Below are 23,894 nucleotides of genomic sequence, written 5' to 3' on the forward strand. Positions count from 1 at the left end.
TATAATTTAATGAACTTAGAAATTTTCAATTGCTTATCTGTCATTTGAATTTGACATTTCATTTTTTTTATATTAAGCTAACCACACATCTCAGACCAAGAAGTAGACAGAGCCTTAGCTGTTCAAATGTACACTATCTATAAAGAAGTTTATGAAACCAACTATTTTTAACCCCCGACCCAAAAAGAGTGGTGTTATAAGTTTGACGTGTGTATCTGTCTGTGGCTTCGTAGCGCCTAAACGAATGAACCGATTTTAATTTAGTTTTTTTTGTTTGAAAGGTGGCTTGATCGAGAGTGTTCTTAGCTATAATCCAAGAAAATCAGTTCAGCCGTTTGAAAGTTATCAGCTATTTTCTAGTTACTGTAACCTTCACTTGTCGGGGGTTATAAATTTTTAATTTACACTTGTCTTTTTATTGATTTGTTTTGTTTCTAAGGCAGGTGAAAAAACGGACAATGGTACTGATTCTGATCGTAACAAAATTTTAGAGTGTTTACATCTTTTTCCAATGCAATACGAAAAGTACTGTCAAGCTCAATTAAATTTAGAACTGTCAAACCCCATGACTTTAGATGCCAGTCAAATGTTTAAATTCATTTTCTGTCTTTTTTTAGCAATATTAAAAAGAAACAGATGCAGATACTCTAAATTTAGTTTAGAAAAAAAAAACATCAGAATCAATGCCAGTGACTTTTGAGTTATTCGATAGCAACTATTCTTTTCACAAATAACATATTTTTATTGCTACCAATGAACGTTACATTACAGAAAGTTTTTCATTGCAGAAAGTTTACACCGTAATAGCTAAGAACCAGTCTACTGTATTTTCTTGGTATAACATTATTATCAACTTCTAAAAAATTACAAAAAAAATCGTGTGATCATCTGTCATTCGAACTTGACGTTTAACTTTTTTTTTTCAACATAAAGCTCACTACATACGACGTTACAAGATGGTGCACTTTTTCTTCTTGTTCCTGTGTTCAGACTTGATGTGGATTCTCTCTGCCTCTTGGAACCTCCGCACCAGTCTGACGAGCTCGTGGAAGGCCTGGTCTACGTTCATGCGCGCTTTGGCACTACACTCAATGTATGGGACTTTTAACTGGCGGGAAAGGGCTTGCGCTTCGTCCAGTGTTACCTATGAAAGATATAATACATTGTTTTGAAAAGAATATTACAAATATCTGATCTTGAACCTGAAGTGGATAGTGCAAACCTTTATTTGGGTGGTACGTTAGACCTAGTTATTATCACAAACCTCATATTTAGCGGTACACCAGACCTAGTTATTACCATAAACCTCATATTTGGTAGTACGTCAAACCTAGTTATTTACTAAGGTTGTCAAAAATCATACACTCAGCTTTGGTTGAGTAATGAAGCATCAAGAACAAGTGACCTACCCTAAAAGGAAGAGAGAGATATCTTACCAGTCTCTGGTGCTCCAAGTCAGCCTTATTCCCGACCATGAGCATGGGGAACTCATCCCGGTCCTTGACACGCAGGATCTGCTTGTGGAACTTGAACAGTTCCTCAAAGCTGGCATGGTCGGCCACTGAGAACACAAGTAGGAATCCCTCGCCTGAACGCATGTACTGCTCCCTCATGGCGCTGAATTCTTCCTGCCCTGCTGTGTCGAGAACTATATGAAAAGAAAGAGAAATATAAATATGTATATTTTAGAATTTCTTTATTTACATCCTTGACTATGATCTCACCTGGTGCCCCTGGTGGTAAATGCAAATGATGCAGTCTAAGATGGAAGTAATGAAAGACGATGAAAAGATATGGTAGTTACATTAAACCCATATGAGTTCACTGTAACTTTAGCCCCTGATCAGTTTCTATGTGGCATTGAAGCCTCTATCCATACCAGTGGCAATTTAGATATGTATTATTAAATACCCCTGTCGGAAATCGAATCTGGGACCTTACAATTATAAGACCAAAAAAGGGGGGAGGGGGAACAGCAGGGATCAATTGTGAGAACGCATAATTAACTTTTCGGAGTTACAAGCCTTTTAGGCAATATATGTATAACTTTAACCACGAAAGGACATTGTGAGGCAACCTGCATGCTTGAGTTATCAAAACATCCTGCTTAAAACAAAATTGGAAAAACATATTTTAAAGTTTTTCTAAATTTTTAAAGTCTGGTAGATTGTTATCGCATTTGTGTGTGTAAAGTAAACCGAGTTGATACCTAGGCTGAGCACCACGCACACTATAACAATGTGTACATGTCACCATGAAATAGAAACATAGAAACTGGGGTGTGTTGCTAGTTGTTAGTAATTATATTATTCTAATACTAAAATAGAACTACAATTGCAATAAAAAGATAGTGACTAATATAGCTTACTGTCCAACTTAGCTGGAATGTCATCAATGACACACTGCTTGGTGTAGCTGTCCTCAATGGTGGGGTCATAGTCAGTCACAAAGTAGCTCTGAAAAGGATTTTTTTTATTCAATGACAAGTTTGCCCTTGACAGTGGTGCTGATTCTGGGTACAACAAATTTTTGGAGTATTCACATCTTTTTCTTACCAATGTAAAAAGAAAAGGACAGACAAACATTATTTAGTTTAGGAACTGTTAGACCTTGTGACTTTAGGTGCCAGTTGTGAGCCTATTGTTTGCATAGTACACTAAAGTGGAGTCTTTAAATTGAAAATAAATTCTCCATCCTTTTTTAGCAATATTATAAAGAAAAAGATGCAGATACTCTATTTTTTTCTCTCTCGTCTTGCTTTACAAAGATTGTAACAAGTTAGTTAAACTATACAAGTGTGGACCCCGTCTGTGCCGGCGCTCGCCGACATACACACGGCACCCTCTTAGAGCGCTTTCCAGTCAGTTTTAACAAAAAAAAAAACACTCCAAAAAGGCAGAACACGCTTGCCAGCTAACACTAACACAGACAAAGTCCTGCAGATACTCTAATTTTAGTTTAAAGAAAAACATCAGAATTAACGCCAATGTGTCATTTGATGGTACATGACAATAAAGTCTACAGCTGAAATCTATACCTATAGCATATTCTGACATTGCTTGGACTTAAGTTTCAATTAAAATAAGATAGATTTATGCCAGTGATATAATGCTGTCTCTTTTTAAGTGTCTTAAGTCTCAGCAAAGTTAAAGTGCACTCTATAGACCTCACCCTAAGACAGCAGTAAGCTAACTTATAAAGAACATAACAGTTTTGCTATGGTCCAGCTTATTATATTGTGCACAATCTCAAACACAGGGAGATTGTCCAATGTTTTGTGTACAGAATAGCTTGTTTATGCTATTTCAAACAGTACCAAAAAATCCTGACAAAGTACCTAACAATAATTACTGGCTATCTTTTTCAATTTCAAGTTTAAATTCATCTCCATACATAGTGTAAAACGTTTTTTATTTTATGGAATGATACTTGTTTCAAGTTCTGATCTGTTTGTAAAGGCGCCTTATGGAAGGTAGTTATTATACAACATGTTGGTTATCATAAAAAAGGTGTTTTAGAAGCTGATGACACCAGTGGGCGGCGTCCAATGTTAGGCCTTGACATGATATTGTTTCCACAAACACTATTTATAAATATGACTATATTCTACTATTATATGTAACGTACAAAAACATGTGATAACTATACATAAAAGCATTGTCTTATATATTGGAAAGTGGAGATAAGCCCGGAATAGACTAGCATACGTTCCGTAGGCGTTACTGTGGCCAAATACGGCGAAAATCGAAATACCTGTATAAATTGAATTGTGATAGCACTCTTTCCAACACCTCCGCCGCCTACCACGACAAGTTTGTATGTTTGTGCTTGATTCGGTCTGTCCCCGGGTCGCGACATTTTCTTTTTAGTACTATAACACGAAATAAACAAATTATTTGAAAATAATTGGGTATATTTTCTAAATTTCTAATGACGGTCACGGATGATTCAATTGCAACGTTTGTTTTCACGCAGATTGTCACAATCACCTGAACACAAAAAAAAGTTCCACGCATTTAACTAGTTATGCTCTCATAAAAGTATGTGTTTATGAACGTGCAACTGCATAAATTGGAACGTTGCTGTCACTTGTCAATTCATTTTTTACCCCCATGTTTTACCCACAGCATATGTCAACTGCACCTTAACTAGAAACATTTCTAAACACAAATTAATTGTATAATTATATTTAATACATAGAATTTATTAGTGTGTAAGTATATAACAACATTTATTTAATATATAATGGAATTATTACCTATGGTCAATAATTATTAAATATTTTGCTTTTAAAAAAGTTGTTAGTTCAAAAACAGATTGGTCTGTGAGCTGTGAGGGGCATTATGACAGCTGTTAAAATATTTCCAAACTAAACGTCAATTTTTAACGTACGTACCTACCTAAACGGCTGTGAAAGTGCGTTTTGATTTTAATTTAAAATATTTTACAGCTTTTCAGGCTGTTTTTTGACCATAAAAGTTTTCTGCAACACTCTCAATATGTTCTCAACTAGCAGCCAAAGGAAATTTTGGACTTTTAGTGACGAAACTGAACTGGCCCGCCAACGAGAGAAACACAACTTAGAGTTCATAGCAAAACGCGGGCAGCACATCGACGAATATCAAAGGTACAACTTCTTCCTGTCTCCAGAAGAAGAGAGACTGCTGTTAAAACAATACGAACTTCATTTGAAGGAGTTCTGTAAGAGATTCGCGCCACCGATGCCGAAAGGAGTTGTTGGTACAGCATTTCATTATTTTAAAAGGTTTTATTTGTACAACTCCTCCATGGACTACCACCCGAAAGAAATCCTAGCTACCTGCGTCTATTTGGCTTGCAAAGTTGAAGAATTTAACGTTTCCATTAGCCAGTTCGTTGCAAATATAAAGGGGGACAGAGAAAAAGCGGCTGACATTATATTAAACAACGAATTGCTATTGATGCAGCAGTTAAATTATCATTTGACGATACATAACCCTTTCCGACCTGTCGAAGGGTTTTTGATTGACATAAAAACTAGGTGTTCCCTCGCAAATCCTGAACGCTTACGTAGTGGTATTGACGAATTCTTAGAGAAAGTATTCCTGACTGATGCGTGTTTGCTCTACGCACCATCTCAGATTGCATTGGCTGCGGTGTTACATGCAGCGAGTAAAGAACAAGAGAACTTGGACAGCTATGTGACAGATATGTTATTCCATGATGCTGGGTCTGATAAACTAGCTATACTTATTGAGGCGGTCCGAAAAATACGGTCCATGGTTAAAATGGTGGAAAGCCCTGCCCGAGAGAGGGTAAGGATTATTGAGAAGAAATTAGATAGGTGTCGGAACGAAGAAAACAACCCAGACAGTGAGATTTACAAACGTCGGATGAGAGAGGCAATAGATGAAGATGACCCACCTCATACTGGACCTAGCAGAATGTCTCTGGATAATAGCGGGGTCTCTCAAATGCTCTCACCCTCTGCATCATAAAATGGATATAGGTATAGCCCATAACTGAGTAGGCTTCTGCGGGAGTGGAGGGTGACAATGGTTACAAGTCGCTCTCGCATCACATTATCACATAACCCTTCATAACTGAGTAACTAACTCAGTTATGTGTTATATTACTAATTATAGTGTTAAATACAAATGCTTATAAGTAGAGTTTGATAGCTTTTGCTAACTTCACTCATAACTGTTATGTAAGGTGTCCACTCAGATGATAGGTTCTGTATTAGTGAGTGAAATGGGCATATTATATAAGTACACTGGAAGAGGTGTGCCATTTTTTAATATTTTGTTTATTTATATTCAGATACACCCTTACAGAACCAAACGGGTATGTGTTTAATAAAAACTGCCATACCCCTTCCAGGTAGCCCGCTTCCATCTTAGACTGCATAATCACTTACCACCAGGTGAGATTGCTGTTAAGGGCTAACTTGTATCCGAATAAAAATAAAAAAAAGCTATCTTGATGTGCCACTATGTGCATTCAATAATGTGCAGGCACACAGAATCGCGTATTGTCAGTCTCGTATTGCAAAACCTAATTTCATTGACATGTCGGGCATAGTATCTGTAACTGCAATTGTGAGATGAACAGACTCTTCATGTCACAGCTCGCTGCACCCACGGGGGAAGATGTAAATGCACCTTACATACCGCAATTTTACTAGTTTTACAGTGTGAGTGAAGTTCGCATTTGATTTCAAACTGCTTATTAGCACAGCCCACAGGAATAATAATATAGTACCTCGCAGTAAATATTACACTGTGTTAGAAAGAGATAATCATCAGTTTCGGCTTCGTAGAGCGTCATCTCTGTCGGACTGAAAGTCAGTGACAAAACGTCAGGTATAGTGTGTGTGAGTGATAGAGACGGCTAGCTACGAAACTGAAACTGCTGATTATCTCCCTCTAAAGTTGATGTGTAATATTTACTGCCCGGCACTGTACCTACATGATTAAGTATGATTAAGTTTTGACTACATATAATTATAGACATGAAATATAAATAAGTATTTGGACATATTTTTTGTATCTGGTTGTTTATTTTCAACCCCTTAGAAAGTATTATTAACTAGCTGATACCCGCGACTTCGTTCGCGTGGATGTAGGTTTTTAAAATTCCCGTGGGAACTCTAATTTTCCGCGTTCGCGTCGCGTCTTCATGCGCGTGGATTTAGGTTTTTCGAACTCCCGTGGGAACTCTTTGATTTTCCGGGATAAAAAGTAGCCTATGTGTTAATCCAGGATATTATCTATCTCCATTCTGAATTTCAGCCGAATCCGTCTAGTGGTTTTCGCGTGAAGGAGTAACAAACTTTTCGCCTTTATAATATTAGTGTGATATTATTTTAGAGTTATTTGTCCCTAATTAACAAATCTAGAGCCTTTAGTAGATACTTACCCTAACTTTGAGTAAAATTAAGAAACAGAGCCTTTAGAAATTACGCACTTGAAACTTAAAATGTAAAAGGTATCAGAGAAAAAAAAAATTCAAAAGAAAAAAAAAACCGACTTTACAAACAAAATTAGAATTCCAAAAGCTTCACTCTTGGATTTCTAATTTTGTTTTAATATGCTCGCTCGAATTCATACCTAGGTACATTACACGTGTAGCTTAGTACTACTTTTTAGTGTTTGTAGTTTTTGAAGTCGGTTTTATTTTTCTTTTGAAAATGTTTTATTTCACAATTTTTAGTGGCCCCACTGTACTATAATATGCTATGCCCAGTTAAAACCCTACTGTTTACTAAGCTATTACACTGATCGCGAGCAATTTGCTCTTATCAATTGAGGAGTTCTGTTCTCCATCTCCGAAGATATTCATCAGATCTTCACCAAATTTATATGGGACCACCTGCACAGTATACCCTTTCAAAACAAAAAAAAATCCAAATCGGTCCAGGGGTCTGCGAGTGATCGGGGAACATACATAAAAAAAAAAGAATCCGACGAATTGAGAACCTCCTCCTTTTTCGGAAGTCGGTTAAAAAAGCAAATTATTCAAAAATATTTATTTGTATATAAATTCCATACATTCATAAAATATAATTATTAACAATTGTTTCATTAATTAGATAAATGCTAAACGAAAGTCATTAGGTAGTGCCATTGTCTCGAAGTTCTTACAAAATAGGATGTTGAAATTTGAAGTCACTTTTTAAGGTTTTTGACAGAGCAGCAGTCTTTCGGCTTCATTCTGGAAAAAAGAAGAATTATTTTATAGCAAAAACAGCATTACGATCAGATTATAATTGGCGCCTACACCGACGCTATAATGCGTACATACTTTTACCTAAGAGCCGATTTTTCCAGCCTGAAAATCCCGATGTTCGAACTCGAAACCACATCTATACTTACTAATAAATAAAATTGGAGTGTCTGTCTGTAATTTCGAAATAACTACCTCATAGTAAGCTCATATGGTTATTTGAACGATACCATAACTGTATAACACGTTTTTAAAATTTTTGTCTGTCTGTCTGTTCGAAAAGGTTAATCTTCGGAACGGCTGAACCGGTTTTGACGGGATTTTCACAGACAAGTAGAGGATTGGCCAGGGAGTAACATAGGCTACTTTTTTGCCGACTTTCAAAAAGGGAGTTGTGTTTTTCTACTTATGTACACCGAAATCTCCGAGATTTCTGAACCGATTTGCGTAATTTTTTTTTAATCGATAGAGGAACTTTGTGACATTGTTTCATAAAAAAATTGGATTCCAACTCCTCAATCCTGATGCTGCAGGGGATCTCACCATCAAAATTGATGGGATTTAGAAACTTTTCGTTTATAAATTGATGATTGATATTGAAGATATCTGTCAAATATCAACTCCTCAACCCTGATGCTGTAAGTAAGGAATTGCATTCCTAAATTCTGGTGATCCCTCGGGATTTTTAAAGGATCATCCGTTTAAATGTTTTTACGTGATATAGAATCATGTTGCATTCCGGGGACGGGCTATTACGGACAGGCTACTTTTGTCCTGGGAAATCAAAAGTTCCCACGGAATTTCAGACCCTAAATCCACGCGGGCGAAGCTGCGGGCATCAGCTAGTATTTTTACATAATATAATGAGAGCGCCACTATTTTCAGATCGCTCTTGAACCGTTGAGCTTTTGAGGCTATCTAGGTAAATAAAGCTCGTAGCTTTAGTCAGGGTGCCAAACGCGCCCAGGTCTGAGAAGAGCCCACAAAAAACTCAGCAATATTTCCTGCCGGGCACTGTAGTAGGTATACTTCACCTGAATCATTCTGTAAATGTTGGAAATCGCTTCATCGCTCCTGCACATCGTAGGGCCGGCGCCTACGGACCGCTTGCCGCCCCAACTCGACGTGAAAGTCAACTGTGTATGCACCATCGCGAAGCAAGCAACCACGAATAAAAAGTACAGAACTTTGTGCATATTTACCTATTTACGAGTATATACCTTGGTTAGTTAAAGCTTTGGAAAGCGAATGGATGTGATCTCTAGTTCGAAGACACGAAGTTTTTATACTGCGAAGGAAGCCTGTGCAATTTTTAATTTGTCTTTTCAATTAGGTATGTGACTGGAACAATAATTACCTACCTACTTGATCATTTAGGTTCGGTAGGAACGGCATTCCGAACCAGTGGTAGATTATTTTGACGATTCAAAAGCACTTGTAAAAGTTTAATTGAATAAAAATAATTTGAATTTGAATTTACCCGTGGGGCCACTACCACCCACTACTGCGCCAAACAAGCAATTTACAAAAATAATAAACCCCGACTATGGTTTGCACTGCATCTTTTTCAGCCCGCACATCAAAGCGCATATACCTAAAATCTGCCTTTTAGGGTTCCTCAAAAGGAAAAACGGAACCTTTACAGGATCACTTTGTCGTCTGTCTGTCTGTCCGTCTGTCGTGTCTGTCAAGAAAACCTATCGGGTACTTCCCGTTGACCTAGAAACATGTTTGGCAGGTAGGTAGGTCTTATAATATAAGTAAAGGGGAAAATCCGAAATCTGGCGACAGTGGCGCTATCAAGACGAATCTAATGACGTATCATTTATCAAAATCGGTTGACTAGTTACGAGCGCACGTAGGAACGGACATAATAGCTACATACCGCTCAAAAACAATACCTTCCTCTTAGGCTTCGTCATAGTCGGGTAAAAACGGATTTCTGAATCAGATAAAGTAATGTATCTAGCCAAGGAACAAAACGCCATGAAATGCGTGTATCTAAATTTGTGAAATAAATTTTCATTTCAAATTTTCATTTCATTTCATTGCGCCGCGCGCCGTGGTCCTACGTGTGACATGTAAACTGCACGGCACCACGCGCGCGCGTACGCGTGTTCGATTTGTATGAAGAAAGTACACAGAAACTATCAATCTGTCTCTGTGTTTATTAACTGACTTCAAGAAATGTATGTTCCCCGATTACTCAAAGTCGCTTGGACCGATTTGGAAAAGTATACTTATAGTAGGTTTTTAACTAAGCATAGCATATTTTAGTACAGTGGGTCCACTAAAAATTGGGAAATAAAAAAAAACCGACTTCAATAACCACAAATACTAAAAAGTAAGAGTCGGCTATCGGCTGTCATAAAATCGCAACGCGAAATTCAAATTTTATTTGGTTTTTCGCAAGTAGGTAATAATAGTTCAGTCAATATGTAAGGAATAATTAGATGCCCTGCGAAAAAAGACCTACCGTAATTTGACATAATGTATCGTTAGGGGGGCATGTATAAAAATTTTGTTTAAATAAAAGTTGTAGCTAATTTTGTGACGAACAACTTTCCAATTTACATTATTATAAAAAAATCATTTTTTCCTATCGAAAACAGCGTTGAAACACTTTTTTGATCCATTAGCGCCCTCTACTTTTTGTATTTCAAGTCGGATGACGTCAATGACAAAAAATATAGTTCGCAATGCCCTCTACATTTTTTATTAAAAAACTTTTTCCTAAAACCAATAGTTTCCAAGAAAAAAGCATTTCAAATTTTTTTTATTCATTTTTTGAATTTCTCAAAATCAGCAATCAGCGCAACCTTTTTATTTTTCCTGTGACCTCTTGACATGCCCCCCTAACGATTCATTATGTCAAATTACGGTAGGTCTTTTTTCGGAGGGCAATTTACAAATTGACTGAACTATAATGGTTGAAAGAAATCGGACAGCCGTTGATAATAATCAATGTTTGACGAATAATGGAAAATAAAGTTAGGTAGGTATTAGGTTTCAATAATTCAGATAAAATCAGAGGCTCACCCTAGTGTTACTTCCAAGTTCCAACAAGAAAATAACCAAAACAATTAATTTTTCTCTTACTTTTACTAAGGCTTCACTTGATTCGATGCACGTAAATTAGGTACCCCACCCAAGCAGCAAAAAAATAATTAATACATACCATTTTCACTCTTATTACCTCAGCTATTAAATAAAAAGTCGTTTGTGTAAAACTGCTAGTTAGTTTTATGGGAAAACTGTTAGGTTTCATATAAAAAAGGATGGGTATTTTGGAGTAATTCATTCCAAGTTCCATCGTCGCATCGTAAGTTAATTTCCACGGAAAGAAGTTAGTATAGCGCTCTCTCTTTTACACAATCCCATACAAATGACAGAGACGAAAATCTTAGTGGGCGTTAACTATTTTGGATCACCAACCAATCACAAACGAAACGAACTATTGTAAGGTTATTTTTAAAAAAAAATTTGAATCGTCAAAAATAATATAAAATTATTGATTTATCTGATGAAGGTGGTTTAATAAAATCGATATTTAACTTATTCGACGTAATATTACGATCTGTTGCTAGGAGGCCACCAAGAGTGAATTTGCATAAAAACGAGTGTTTGGGAAGTTTTAAGTTGTTACTTTTTCTGACCGACACGAGATGCGCTATGTTTACGAATTGAATTTCGAATGTTATTGGAAAACATTTTCGAATTGAATTTCGAATGTTCTTTGAAAACATTTTCTAATTGAATTTCGAATGTTCTTTGAAATCGTTTTCTGATATAGTTAGATACTTTTTGTTTTCAATACGATTTTCGTATTGAATTTTGAATGATCTTTGAAAACATTTTTGTGATTACAGTGGACCCCCGGTAATCCGACAAACGTTTTGCAGGGCAGTGTCGGACTATCGAATTTGTCGGATTATGGAGTACTGCCTAAGACCCCCTATAATCCGGCGTTTTTTATTAAAGAGTACCTTGTAATCCGACAAATTAAAGATCCAACGATAATATTCTATATGTCAAAAGTAACCCACATCACATCACACTAATATTATAAAGAGTAAAGTTTGTGTGTATGTGTATATGTTTGTTACTCCTTCACGCAAAAACTACTGAACGGATTGGGCTGAAATTAAGAATGGAGATAGATTATCCCCTGGATTAGCCCATAGGCTACTTTTTATCCCGGAAAATTAAAATGTTCCCACGGGCTTTTTAAAAAACTTACATCCACGCTAACGAAGTCGCGGGCATCAGCTAGTTCAATAATAAAATAAACTTGTCGGATTACAGGGAGTGCCGGATTAGACAGGGGTCGGATTACCGGGGGTCCACTGTAGTTGGTTACTCGATATGGCTAAGGCGATTTTTATTTCTGTAATTTGTATGGGATTACGTGAGAGAGTTGTAATACTAACTTGTTTCCGTGGATAGAGTATAACCAATGGCGGGTTTTCGACGTTTCATCAAACGTGCAGCACTATGCCTGCTGTTGGCTGCTGCGAACCTCTTCGCAGCTTCGGATGGGCAGCTGACGTTTTCAACTGGATGGGGGAAGCGGGGAGATGAGATCACTATTGACTTGGATGAGCAGCTGCAGTAAGCGACTGGATTTCGGAGTAGAATGTAGGTAAGTCATAACTGGTATATACCCACTTAGCTTAGGTTCATTTGACTAATTTTTGGAAATCGATTTAAATTTATTCTTTATTTTACATAATAAGCACACTAAATTGATAGTTTTCGGAAGATCCAGATACTTAAGCATTATGAATTATAATCAAAGATAAAGTTTAAGTTTTGAAAACCGCGCCTAAAACGACGCTTTTGTAATGGCGCTGGTCACTTAATATGTGTGACGTCACACGCTAGTAAATAGATTCACAGTTGTTCACATATGTGAACCCAAGTCTACCAGTCCGCATTTCACCAGCGTGGTAGTCTTTGCCTAAATCCTTCTTATTCTGAGAGGAGATCCGTACTCTGTAGTGAGTCAGCGATGGGTTGAACATGATGAAATTGATAATTAGTACCGAAATAAAACTCACTCAAAGATGGGTATAATTTTATTAAAATCCCTTCCAGCATAATTTCCGAATACAACTTTCCATTACAACATAGGTAAATAAAACTATAACAATAATGTTGATGCGTAGTTATCATTATTATATTAATTCTGGTAGAAAGATTTACAATGGCAACATTAAGTCTAAACAGTTGACTAGGTAGGTATATAGTTAACAACTGTATTTTCCCTCCTGAAATATCCGATATCATAGATTACCGTTAAAACGATGATTTATCTTAGTAACTTAGGCTTAAGACATATTGCCGTGGAGTGAAAGCGAAGCAACGCGTCGCGTCTTAGTTGTTGTGGGTGATATCCGTAGCACCGTCTCCACGGGCGAGGCAATCGCAACGAGTCCAATTAATATATCGCCGGTGATAGTATCGCCCTGTGGAGATTAGACTATAAGAAGTTGTATCTTTGGTGGCAAGGCGAGACCATCGCCGCGATTCTGTCGTCCGTGAAGATGGCGTCTTACAAGCAGGTTTTTACAGTGAAATATCTGTATCGCTAACAGCCGTAAGAGTAGGTATCTAGTGCCTTCAGTATAAGATTTTACTTCTCACCAACGTCGATAGTATTTGAGTCGAAACACTAGCGTTAAAGTTAAATGGCCCTTAACGCCTTATTTTAATGCTCAAGTTTACAGCCAGCGCTCCAAGCGGAAACGTTGCGAAATTAAAATCAATGGTACTGAATTTTTCACTTTTTAAGACGCATTAGGTCCAAAAATGACAAAACATTTAAGAAAAGACGCTTTTTGCGCCAATATGTCTTAAGTCTTAATTTTGTGTTAACTTCTACTTAACATTTTAAATGTGACGATTTTTTATTATTAACGATTTTTTCGAGAAGTTTGACTTTCTGAGAGATTTTTTGTCCGAGGGATGACTTTATATCGATATGTCGACGAAATTTATACAAATGATTTGATTGAGTAATTGACCTAAGTTTTTTTCAGATGAATGTTACCAGTATAATCAGGAAGCTACCATAGTTGCCAGTATCAAAATAATAGAACAACGCTCGAAATATCCGACATAATATTTTACTACACTTCATCACAGCCCAAGAATATCTAAAAGGACATATCTAAATCAATAGACGGGTACTTATATTTTGACTACAGGATACCTACAATACAATACAATATTGGATATTTGGATACAATATTTTTATCGTACCTACGACGACGAGAACTATTATTGGAACAGTTTTAAACTTAGCTGCTTAATAACATTAATTGTACCACATAAAATGTTTTTAACACATACCTACTAATTAAAAAATATTTACGCAAATCAAGTTTATTAGACAGGTAGGTAGTTAGTTACTTACTTATTTTATCTATAATTTCTGATTATTTGGCTATGTAAGTATTATATTTGATTTGAGTTAAATAAATGAATTCGAGCATATTTTTCATCTTTTTGGAAGACCCTATTTTTATGCTTGTTGTTGGTAGCAGATTCAGTTTCGCCTAGCTGCCTACATTTACAAGGATATAGATTGATCGTTATTGTCGGCCGATATATTGTGTTTTGGCGATCAATAAGATTTGCCAGTTTCTTAGAGACTTTCTTGGTTTCATCAATTGTTACCTATTTTGCATTTATTCACATTTTTGATCAAATCCTATACATTACCTATTAACAAAGTTAAAATAAGTAATATCACCTTGTTGATTTATTGATCGACAAAGAGATCCCTTAGTAGCGACCGGCGATCGACAAAAAATACGCTGTCGATCGTCTATTGTCTATTGCTTACACGTTTACTCAATTTTTGGTCGATAGTCAAAAATCGAGCAAATCTGTAGGCACCTTAAGCAAAGTCGAAATTGATCCGCCAAATCGATCGATCGTAGGTAGGTACCTCTACCTACCTATTTTGGGATAGGCAGTTTGCATAAATTTAGTTAAAATTGAAATTAATCAATTACATTGAAAGTTACAATTTCTATTTCGATTATTGTAGACTTAGTAAGGTCACAATTTTGATTTTGCTTCCAGTTAGGAGTTAGAACCATGTGTGGCCATATTCCTGTTGGAATGTCACTTCTTGGTCACCTCAGTTTGTCCTCAAATTATATCTTAACACAAGTATAATGTAGTCCGTAAAAATGACTTCTCACGCGCTATTTTATCTCTATGGGTCAATATTGTAATGTCAAAAGTACGGTTCACCTTTAAAATAAGGACTAAAATCGTAATTTAGACGTGACATTTGACACATAAAATTAAAATGACGCGTGAGAAATCGTTTTTAACCCCCGACCCAAAAAGAGGGGTGTTATAAGTTTGACGTGTGTATCTGTGTATCTGTGTGTCTGTGTATCTGTGTATCTGTGTATCTGTGTATCTGTGTATCTGTGTATCTGTCTGTGGCATCGTAGCGCCTAAACGAATGAACCGATTTTAATTTAGTTTTTTTTGTTTGAAAGGTGACTTGATCGAGAGTGTTCTTAGCTATAATCCAAAAAAAATGGTTCAGCCGTTTAAGAGTTATCAGCTCTTTTCTAGTTTTCTTGTAGAAAGAAGGTTATATAACCGTTAGGTTCTTAATATTATGTCAATTGACAAATGTCAAGCTGTCAAGATGGACGTTGCCTAAATACATAATAATTTATTTGAAAATGATGTTTTGGAAAACTCAAATACTTTGGATCGTCGGGGGTGTTATAAATTTTTAATTTACACTTGTTACGCATTATTAGGTACCTATTATATTGTGTAGGTATAACTTGTTTCTTAACCGCGTAAAATAAACATAGATGCATACTTTTATTTTAATACATACCCCCACGTCGGGTCACATTAAAAGTATGTTCTACCTTAAACAATATAAAACATGAATTGCTGAAATAAAGGGACGGAAAGAGAGAAATGAGCAAAAATCGTACCTAACGGAAAAAATAAAAATGCCTACCAAAATTGGATAGCAATTTCTTAATTCGAATTTTTATAATATTTTATTTTAACCGAACACAGCGATAGTGATATTATATTACATTGAAATAATTTATATAGTTACTTACTTAAAATTAATAATATAGCTGTTTTCATCACAGCATGATTGTTTTATTGTTGATCACAATAATCAAACATTTATCTTTGCAAATATAAATCTCTGACGTCTACACTCACGTGATTAGTCAGAGTACGCCTGACTATACCTTATCCACTGAGAGAAGTTGGTATAAAGCTCTGTCTGTTCTGTAATCCCATGCAAATTACAAAAACAAACAACTCAGTGAGCGCTAAGCTAACCAATTACAAAAATGTTTTCAAAAAACGTTTGAAATTCAATTCGAAATTGTTTTCAAAAAACGTTCGAAATTCAATTCGAAAATGTTTTCAAACACATTCGAAATTTAATTCGAAGACATAGTATCGTTTGTGATTGGATGGTGACTCAAAATGGTTAACGCACACAAATTTTTGTCCTTGTCATTTGTATGGGACTACGTAACAGAGAGAGCCCTACTTATACTAACTTCTCTCCGTGGATTGAGTATAGTCGCCCATATTATTCCGACTAACACGTATGAGTTTCAGATGTCAGAGATTATCACTTTCGATAGTTTAAAAAGGCTTATCTTTCATCTGCTTTTATAGTAAACTCTTTCATTATACTCACTTCTATTCAAATAAAAGTCTTTACATTGAAGGTTTATATCAGTTATTAGATTTGAAAAATGGGGCATGGCCCTAAGTTTCTTGCCGGCTCTTCTCAGTGGAATTGGTTTTCCGAACCGTTGGTTGAGTCTTTACATAGGTACCTATTATCTCAAGTGGCACATTCTGTCACACAGTCCTACGAGAAGTAAATAAATTCATTTCATTTCATATTAGGTAAAAATAAAATTTTAAAACATCGGATTCGTCACCATGGTCGAATTCATGGTCTACCTAAACGAAGTGCAATATTTTCTTAACTCATGTTTTATCTAAATATTTAGATAAATTTAGTATCATAATATTATTTTATAGGTAGCGGATACCTAAAACAGTTTCCTTACATCGCTCAATAATAATTAAAATGTAATTATTATTTTTTTGGAATAAGCAATTTAAAAAACCTTCTAATAAAAATCCTTAAAGCACCGAGGGTTGAAATTTGCTTGAGTCAATAAACCTTAGAAGATTGAGCCGATTTTCAAAAATAACGAAAATGATCGATATATCTGTAGATTCGATGGTTTGACAAAGCAAACGAAATATGAATCTAAAATAAGTACCAAATTAAACTAGGCATGTGATCTCCTTCCTCAAAAGGTGACGACTTTAATGCAAGGTTCATCTTATCAACAGATCTGAGAGACTCAGAATCTAAAGATTTGAATAGAACATCGCGTATAAAATCTTCACAAAGAAAAAAAACTTAAAGCGCTTACAGCAACTATTTATAAATAAAAAGCAGCGGAGATCATCTGCTGCTAGTTTAACTCTGGGTTCAACTCAAACTAACAAAGCTTCAAATTATTTATGAGAAAATGTATTGTTTCTGAGACGGCAATCTTCTTGCAAACACCCGAGGTCGGCAGATGCCTGCGGTTTTGAACCATAAGTACAAGCAATACCCGTTCCCAAAACCAAACGTTCAGAACACCTATTATTCAATGTACAGAACTCATAGAATACAAGATTTGATAGCCTAAAACAATACATTTTTCTAGCAATAAAGTTTGTAACTTAAAAATATTTTGTGCGTTTGTCCATAAAAATGTGGAGATGACGTTGAAAATGAAGTTCGTCTGAACAACAAAATTAATACCAACAAAATCTTAATAAAAATGGAAAGCTCAACGCTTCGTCCGTTATCGACTTAGTCAATTTTCAACAACTGGCATGGCTGCAAAATTATTAACAATTTTGAAGCCAAACCAACAAGTGATTAAGGACCTTAACCTAACCTAACCTAACCTACATAATTTAGTGTTTAAACAGTTGTGAGTAATTTATATTATAAATATAGAGGTCCCGGTTATACTCATGGGGTCTTTTTCAGAGGGACTCAGCTACGCATCGCACAGCTGCGCCCCGGATGGGTGCAGAACTAGCCGGGCTTACGTCGACTAGCCACAAGAGTATAGCCGGGATATATATTATACCGATGTTATCAATGTCTGTTGATGTGTAATGCTCTTTATAAATAAAGTTTATAAAGAGCATTACACATCAACACTTAACTTATCCTAGCTTACTCTAAATAATACCTTCTTTGCTACCAAATGAAGTAATAAATTAAAGGCAACCATCCAAATACTTTATGGCCGCAGACGTTGCTATCAACTACACTCACACGGTGCTTCAGTACTTCTTAAGCGAACCAAACTTCCTTATGGAGCCTTTCAAACGAAGTTGATAATTCCTATTTCAGCCGAGACTTGTAAAAAATTATAACTGAAGAAACAAAGTTTAAAAAGGAAAATAAAATAATATGAAAAGAAAAACATTTAAAAAATAATAGTAAAAAAATTAAAACAAAAGATATGAAAAATATGTACTTAGTAATAAGTCAGTGATGTGCTGAGAAACAAAGTTAAGAAACTAAGACGTTAATTAAATTGATTAACAAAAAACATCGCTTCAAAATAACGGAGCAATCTGAAAAGCCTTCCGAAACCATCAGCAAGATACAAGAGTATCTACATGAGGACCGTGTAAAGGTAGCTGAAGAACGCCAGTTACGATACATCCCGCATGGAATCCACTCCTTGGCTGGCTCTCCTAGCCTTCAGCCGAACGTTACGAACCGATCGACAGATTTCAGCAGGAGGGTGGTCGCCGCCAGGCGGGCCCCTCGGCCCTACCACCGGTCGGGTTCAGTCGCCTCTTACGACACCCTTGTCTCCCGACGTGGGATTGGGGATTGTATTCTGCTCCGCCCCAATACGGAGATTGATTAAATTCTTTTTTTTTAATTCTTTATTTGAGGAGTTTTTTCCTTTTAGGAATATGTCACTCCGTAGGACATCAGATTTTATGAAAACATCTATTTCCGTAAGGCCTTTTTGTATAGCCGTAACAGGCCTCATCCGACAGAGGTTGGGATAGGGCACTGTTACAGCCGCCGATCTGGCGAAGAATGGGAAATCTAGTGAATATCTCCCACTTCTCCGCCTCGTTCCGAGCACATTCCATCAATAAATGGTGTAAGTCCTCCGGTAATTAAATTCTTCTTCTATCTTTTTTTTTCTTTCTTTTCTTTTATTTTAATCACTTACTTTTTTTTTGAAGTTGAGTAGGTACTTTTAACGTAGGTGTGTCATTTCTTTCTTCTTATTTTAGGATATATTCTGTAGTTGACCACAACCTCCCCTGATTGAATGTGACGATATTTTGGTATGCTAAGGTGGAATGCTTGCTTTGACATTATCTAATATTTTATTAACTTGTAGCACTTAAAATATCTTGTTATCCTTTTTGTCTCCTTTAGTTAATGCATTGCTTATATACAAAGAAAGATCTTTTTGCCGCATTGTATTTTGTGTAAAATACACTTTTAGTTTCATAGTTCAAATACTCGTATTGTTAATTATTTCTAATGTAACAATATTGCTGTAGATTGACTCTTTGTTTATAGCGTAATTCAACTTAATATTAAGTTTTTCAATTAAAATATTTTATTTTTCTCTCTTCATATTATTTTAATATTATTTAGTTTTATATCTGAGTTAGTGTGTTGGCCACTATTTTCGTTTGATATAAATAATATTTTTCATGTACAGTGGCTATGTTTACGGATTTTATATAGGTACTTACATCTTTAGGATCTTATTCTAAGTTTATGTTCGTTTTCATTAGTTCATAATTTTACTTTTGAGGATATGGTTTAAATAGGCTCATTTTCTTCTGTGAATCTACTTTAATGTATCATTAATTTACTTCAGTTGTTTTCTCGGAAACGGTTTCAACCATTTAAATGAAATTAAGGACGTAACATATACTTTTACTTGTTTTACTTCGCAAGTTTATCTAGATAGGCGTTATCTTTAACTTCTTGTGAGAATCCACACCAATCGAAAGAAAAGATACCGAGTAAAGGCCAATCAAGCATAGGTTGTTGATTAAATTAATATTAATCAATAATTTTAATTGATTTTGCTTCTTTTATATTTCAAGAGTCGATCGGTATTTCGGTAGGCATTTGATTGGTACTAGGTATCAATATTGAGATCATCTCCTTTGTTGTAAGATTCTTTTAATTAATTAATGAAGAGGAAGAACAATGGATTTTTTCGTATTTCATTATTTCTTCTTCATTTTAGGATTCATCCGTCATACCAATTTAAAACAATCATGCTGCGATAAGCAGCCTTCGCAGATGATGACATTTTTGCGCGTCATACAATTAACGAAATGCAAATGAGATACAGGCTGCAACCAGAAAACTAGCAAAAACTTAGCGTTATTTCGTAGGTTTAGTGATTTAGTTTTCAAACTCGCAATGTTTAGCGTGCAAAATTGGATTCAATGCCCCACCTACGATGCTGCATTGACTTCGAGTGGCCTACTTACGCAACGTTCGTTTACCTTTAGCGTCAGTCAGATGTTTTATTCGCAATATATTGTGAATTAAAAAAAAATACAGAATAATTTTTTTCGCGTTTTTATTTATATCTTATCAGTAATCATCAGTACTATCTGAATTCGTTTTTGCTAGCGTCCTGGTTACACACTGAATATCCCGTTTGTAGGTCGTTCCAGTTGCGTCTGACGCATTTGGTCGCGTAACAATGTCGTCGTGTGCAAAGGCTGTTTTAAATACTTTTAATATTTACAGTGTGAGAAATAGTGTGTTGTGAGAGAAATGAACGTAGTCAAATCTTACAGTAACATTAAATATTACAGTAGTAGATATAGTTTACTTTACAATGAGCGACACAGGTGTAGAGTAGGTTGTTATTTACACTTTGATCACCTACATTTTCACATTTGTCAGTATATTTTTCAACGTACAACCTTTGAGCCGTTTTCACTAAGATATCTTTGACTTTATGATGCCAGTTTACTCTCTCTTGTATCTTTCGGCGGCTGTATTGTTTCCATTATTTCCTATCTACCGTCATTCGAATTTGCATTGATTACATAATATAAGATCTCTTCATTTTCCCCATATTTACCAAATTAAATATATAGACATTTAACCGATATTTTTCATTTTATATTTTAATAAATATCAATTCTTATCTCCTTTTTTAAATTTTCTTATCTTTTAACTTTAAATCACTTTTTTTTCTCTCTATTTTTAATAAGGAAAATTTGCAAAATGAATAAAGAAAGAGGTAAAAGATTATGAAAATTGGTAAAAGTAGAATTTTCAATTGGAAAAATATAAGAAATAAAGACAACTTCTGGATTGTACGTTGAAAAAATACCGCTTCAACGCATTCACATCCTAAAAACTACATATAAACGGTCTGTTTTTTTTTAATAAATTCCTTTTATTTGATGATTTTCTTATAATAATCTACGGCTAAATACTGTTATTTTGTGAATGACGACTTAGGACTCTATGCAGTAAAAGTTGTGAGTATTGAACTACTTTCTAGGAGATAGATCGAGGTCACATAATATTACTGTGGTAATTATTTAAATAGTTGAATAGCTATATTGTGTACACCAATCGAAAATATACGTGGACTTTAGGAATTACAATCTGATGTGTATAATTGTACCCCTTTCAAAAAAAGGAGTGTAATATTTTCATCGTACATGAGTGTATGTTTATGAGATTTTTTATGCAATCAAAAATTGTAAATGCCTTATTTTCCTTATTTTATCATCCCGAGTGACATTGGGTATATTTTGTTTTTGTATAAGTATTATATAGGTGTATCCAATTTTTATATTTTGCTATAAGTATGAGTATTATTTTCTCGGATTCAGATCGGATCGTAGTAGTTGATTTTAAAAAATCCTTCTTTCTTTTCTTCTTTTTCTATCTTTTTTTTTTTAAAGTATTAATTTCAATAGTTAATTTGTAATAGTTTGGAGTCAGTAATGCAACTATTGTCGTAATAAGCATTAATAAAGTTCACGTATATTTCCGAAGGTTAAATATATTTATATGGATCCATTCATATTATTTGTATCTACTACAGAGTACAGACATAGCCTGGTCACGCCTTGATCCCTATTTTAAAAGGCATTAGGATTATTTTAGCGTGATACCTCGAACTATGTAGTAACTGTCACTTTTATCTACAATATGGCCGACTGATATTACGTAGTCTTTCGTATTCTATACATATAATAATTATAAACTAAGCCGACGCGAAACGATGCGTATAGCTGCGAATTATGTGTTTTCCCTATTTAAATTAATTATTCCGGTTTACTGTGATATTTTACTGTGGTGAAATGAAACTTAACAATTAGGTATTAACGTGGTATATAACAGGAATGTTTAAAAAATAGTAGCAAAATTTCTAGTACCTATTCTAATAAATAAAATAAAATATAATAAAATATTCGTATGTCATAAAGTCAGTGTTTTTAATTTTAAGTCTTTACGCATGACATAACCAGACAAAAGAGTTGCGGTTTTTCCGCTCGTGACGACGCAGCCTTATTCTCCGTTCTCTATAGACTTGTTAATATTTAGACAGGCCAAAAAAATGTTTAAAAATGTTTTTGCATGTATTTTATAAAAACCCCTGTTTACATTATAATATATAAGATAGATTGATATGATTGTGTTTTAGGTAATAACTACACTTTGTCGCAGCGCAACGCACCTTTACGTCTCGCATCGTAATAAATCGTATGGTTAGCCTCGAATACTTGTCTATCTGTATAGTATGCGAATAGTGTTTATTATTTTTCGTGCAATTTAAACATTTATAATACGTATCCATATTGTACTTTCTATCTAGTAACCTGATAAACTGCCCGATGATCGCTCAGTAAAAATTGTCTAAAAATTTTCAAATTATAATTTTTGTGCTCTTTGTACAATGATTTTTTTAAAACAAAAAAAAAATCTGACCCATCCATTTCATAAAAATCTAAAAGTTTTATATACTTACTTACCTCTACATTGCACCCAGATTTGCAGCGATACAGATTTCTTTGATTAAAGTTAAAACCTTCAAGTCTACTGCTATATTCAAATGTGTTTTGTCCTTGTCTTTTTTAACAAGCAAGAGTGAGACAAAACATATTATCTCCATAAAACTTTTACAGCTTTGCAGAACCTTTTAAATTTTTGTGAATATGAGGGTAGGTAAACATTTTTATTCTATCTCAGCCGCGTCGCTCACATATCTTGCTAGTACTCTTTACGCATAAGGATATGATTTTCGTCTTTGGTGTATCATAATCAGTCTGCGCAAAATCTAGGATCAAGTTACAAGCATTTTAGATAGGGAAGTTAGGAAGCACATTTCTATAAGCTATGGGAACTAATGATGATAATGGATTGAATATTAGACCTAATAGAACACTTAATTCTGGACAAGTTGCGATATTAGTAAAGCAGCCGAAAATTAAATAGATTCAGATATAGTGATAGATTTAGAAGGTAAAGTATTAGTAAATGGTAAAAAAGTGAAGCCACAACTCATTAGTTTAAATTATTGATACTAATGTAGATAAAAGAAAACAAATGGAATTATTTTAAAGAACACGAGCAATATAAAGAATGAAGATGAAAAAGATGATTACACAAATATTTCCATTTATTATAAGAGTATAAGAGAGGAATTATTGTCAAATGTGTGCATAGATGTGAAATTTGTATGAACCAAAAATGGAATTTGTTCAGCCAACAGAATCGAATGATGAGAAATATAACTCTGAATATATTTATTGTAAGCGTAATAGTAGTTGGACTCTGGTGAAAGTACTGTAAAAAAGAGTTAACAGCTCGGCTAGCTGAAGTGATCCAGATGAATGTAGTACCAGAAAAAAGAAACCAGTAAGTTATAGGCCAGAGAAAGCAGTTTTGGTGTTGTGGCAAGCGGTGTCTCAGCGGTGGAAGTGGAAGCTAGAAGATTTCGAAAAGTCCAAGTATTCTAAGGTTTGTATGCTAAGTATGTACGAGTAAATTGAGCTGGTAGAGCGTGGCAGTAGTAATGGAAGCTAGGAGATTTCGAGAT

At 35.0% G+C, this 23,894-nt stretch overlaps 2 protein-coding genes and 1 long non-coding RNA gene across 3 annotated transcripts; 2 read left to right on the forward strand and 1 right to left on the reverse strand.

Annotated features, from left to right (window-relative positions):
• Positions 1-933: 933 nt before the first annotated feature.
• On the reverse strand, positions 934-3,975 carry LOC123877040 (ras-like protein 2). The gene is made up of 4 exons (XM_045923551.1): positions 3,754-3,975; positions 2,369-2,456; positions 1,437-1,648; positions 934-1,144 (listed from the first exon to the last, which is right to left on the reverse strand). The coding sequence occupies exons 1-4, from the start codon at positions 3,856-3,858 to the stop codon at positions 950-952; spliced, it is 600 nt and encodes a 199-aa protein (XP_045779507.1). The 5' UTR covers positions 3,859-3,975; the 3' UTR covers positions 934-949.
• Positions 3,976-4,358: 383 nt separating this feature from the next.
• Positions 4,359-6,530, forward strand: LOC123877035 (cyclin-H). Its single transcript, XM_045923544.1, has one exon. The coding sequence runs from the start codon at positions 4,500-4,502 to the stop codon at positions 5,475-5,477; it is 978 nt and encodes a 325-aa protein (XP_045779500.1). The 5' UTR covers positions 4,359-4,499; the 3' UTR covers positions 5,478-6,530.
• A 4,472-nt stretch (positions 6,531-11,002) lies between these two features.
• LOC123877051 lies at positions 11,003-14,949 on the forward strand. The gene is made up of 3 exons (XR_006798479.1): positions 11,003-11,053; positions 12,154-12,349; positions 13,749-14,949. It is a non-coding gene; the product is annotated as an uncharacterized LOC123877051 (long non-coding RNA).
• Positions 14,950-23,894: the final 8,945 nt, after the last annotated feature.

The sequence above is a fragment of the Maniola jurtina genome, chromosome 22, assembly GCF_905333055.1.
Source record: "Maniola jurtina chromosome 22, ilManJurt1.1, whole genome shotgun sequence".
In the NCBI taxonomy this organism is placed as follows: Eukaryota; Metazoa; Arthropoda; class Insecta; order Lepidoptera; family Nymphalidae; genus Maniola; species Maniola jurtina.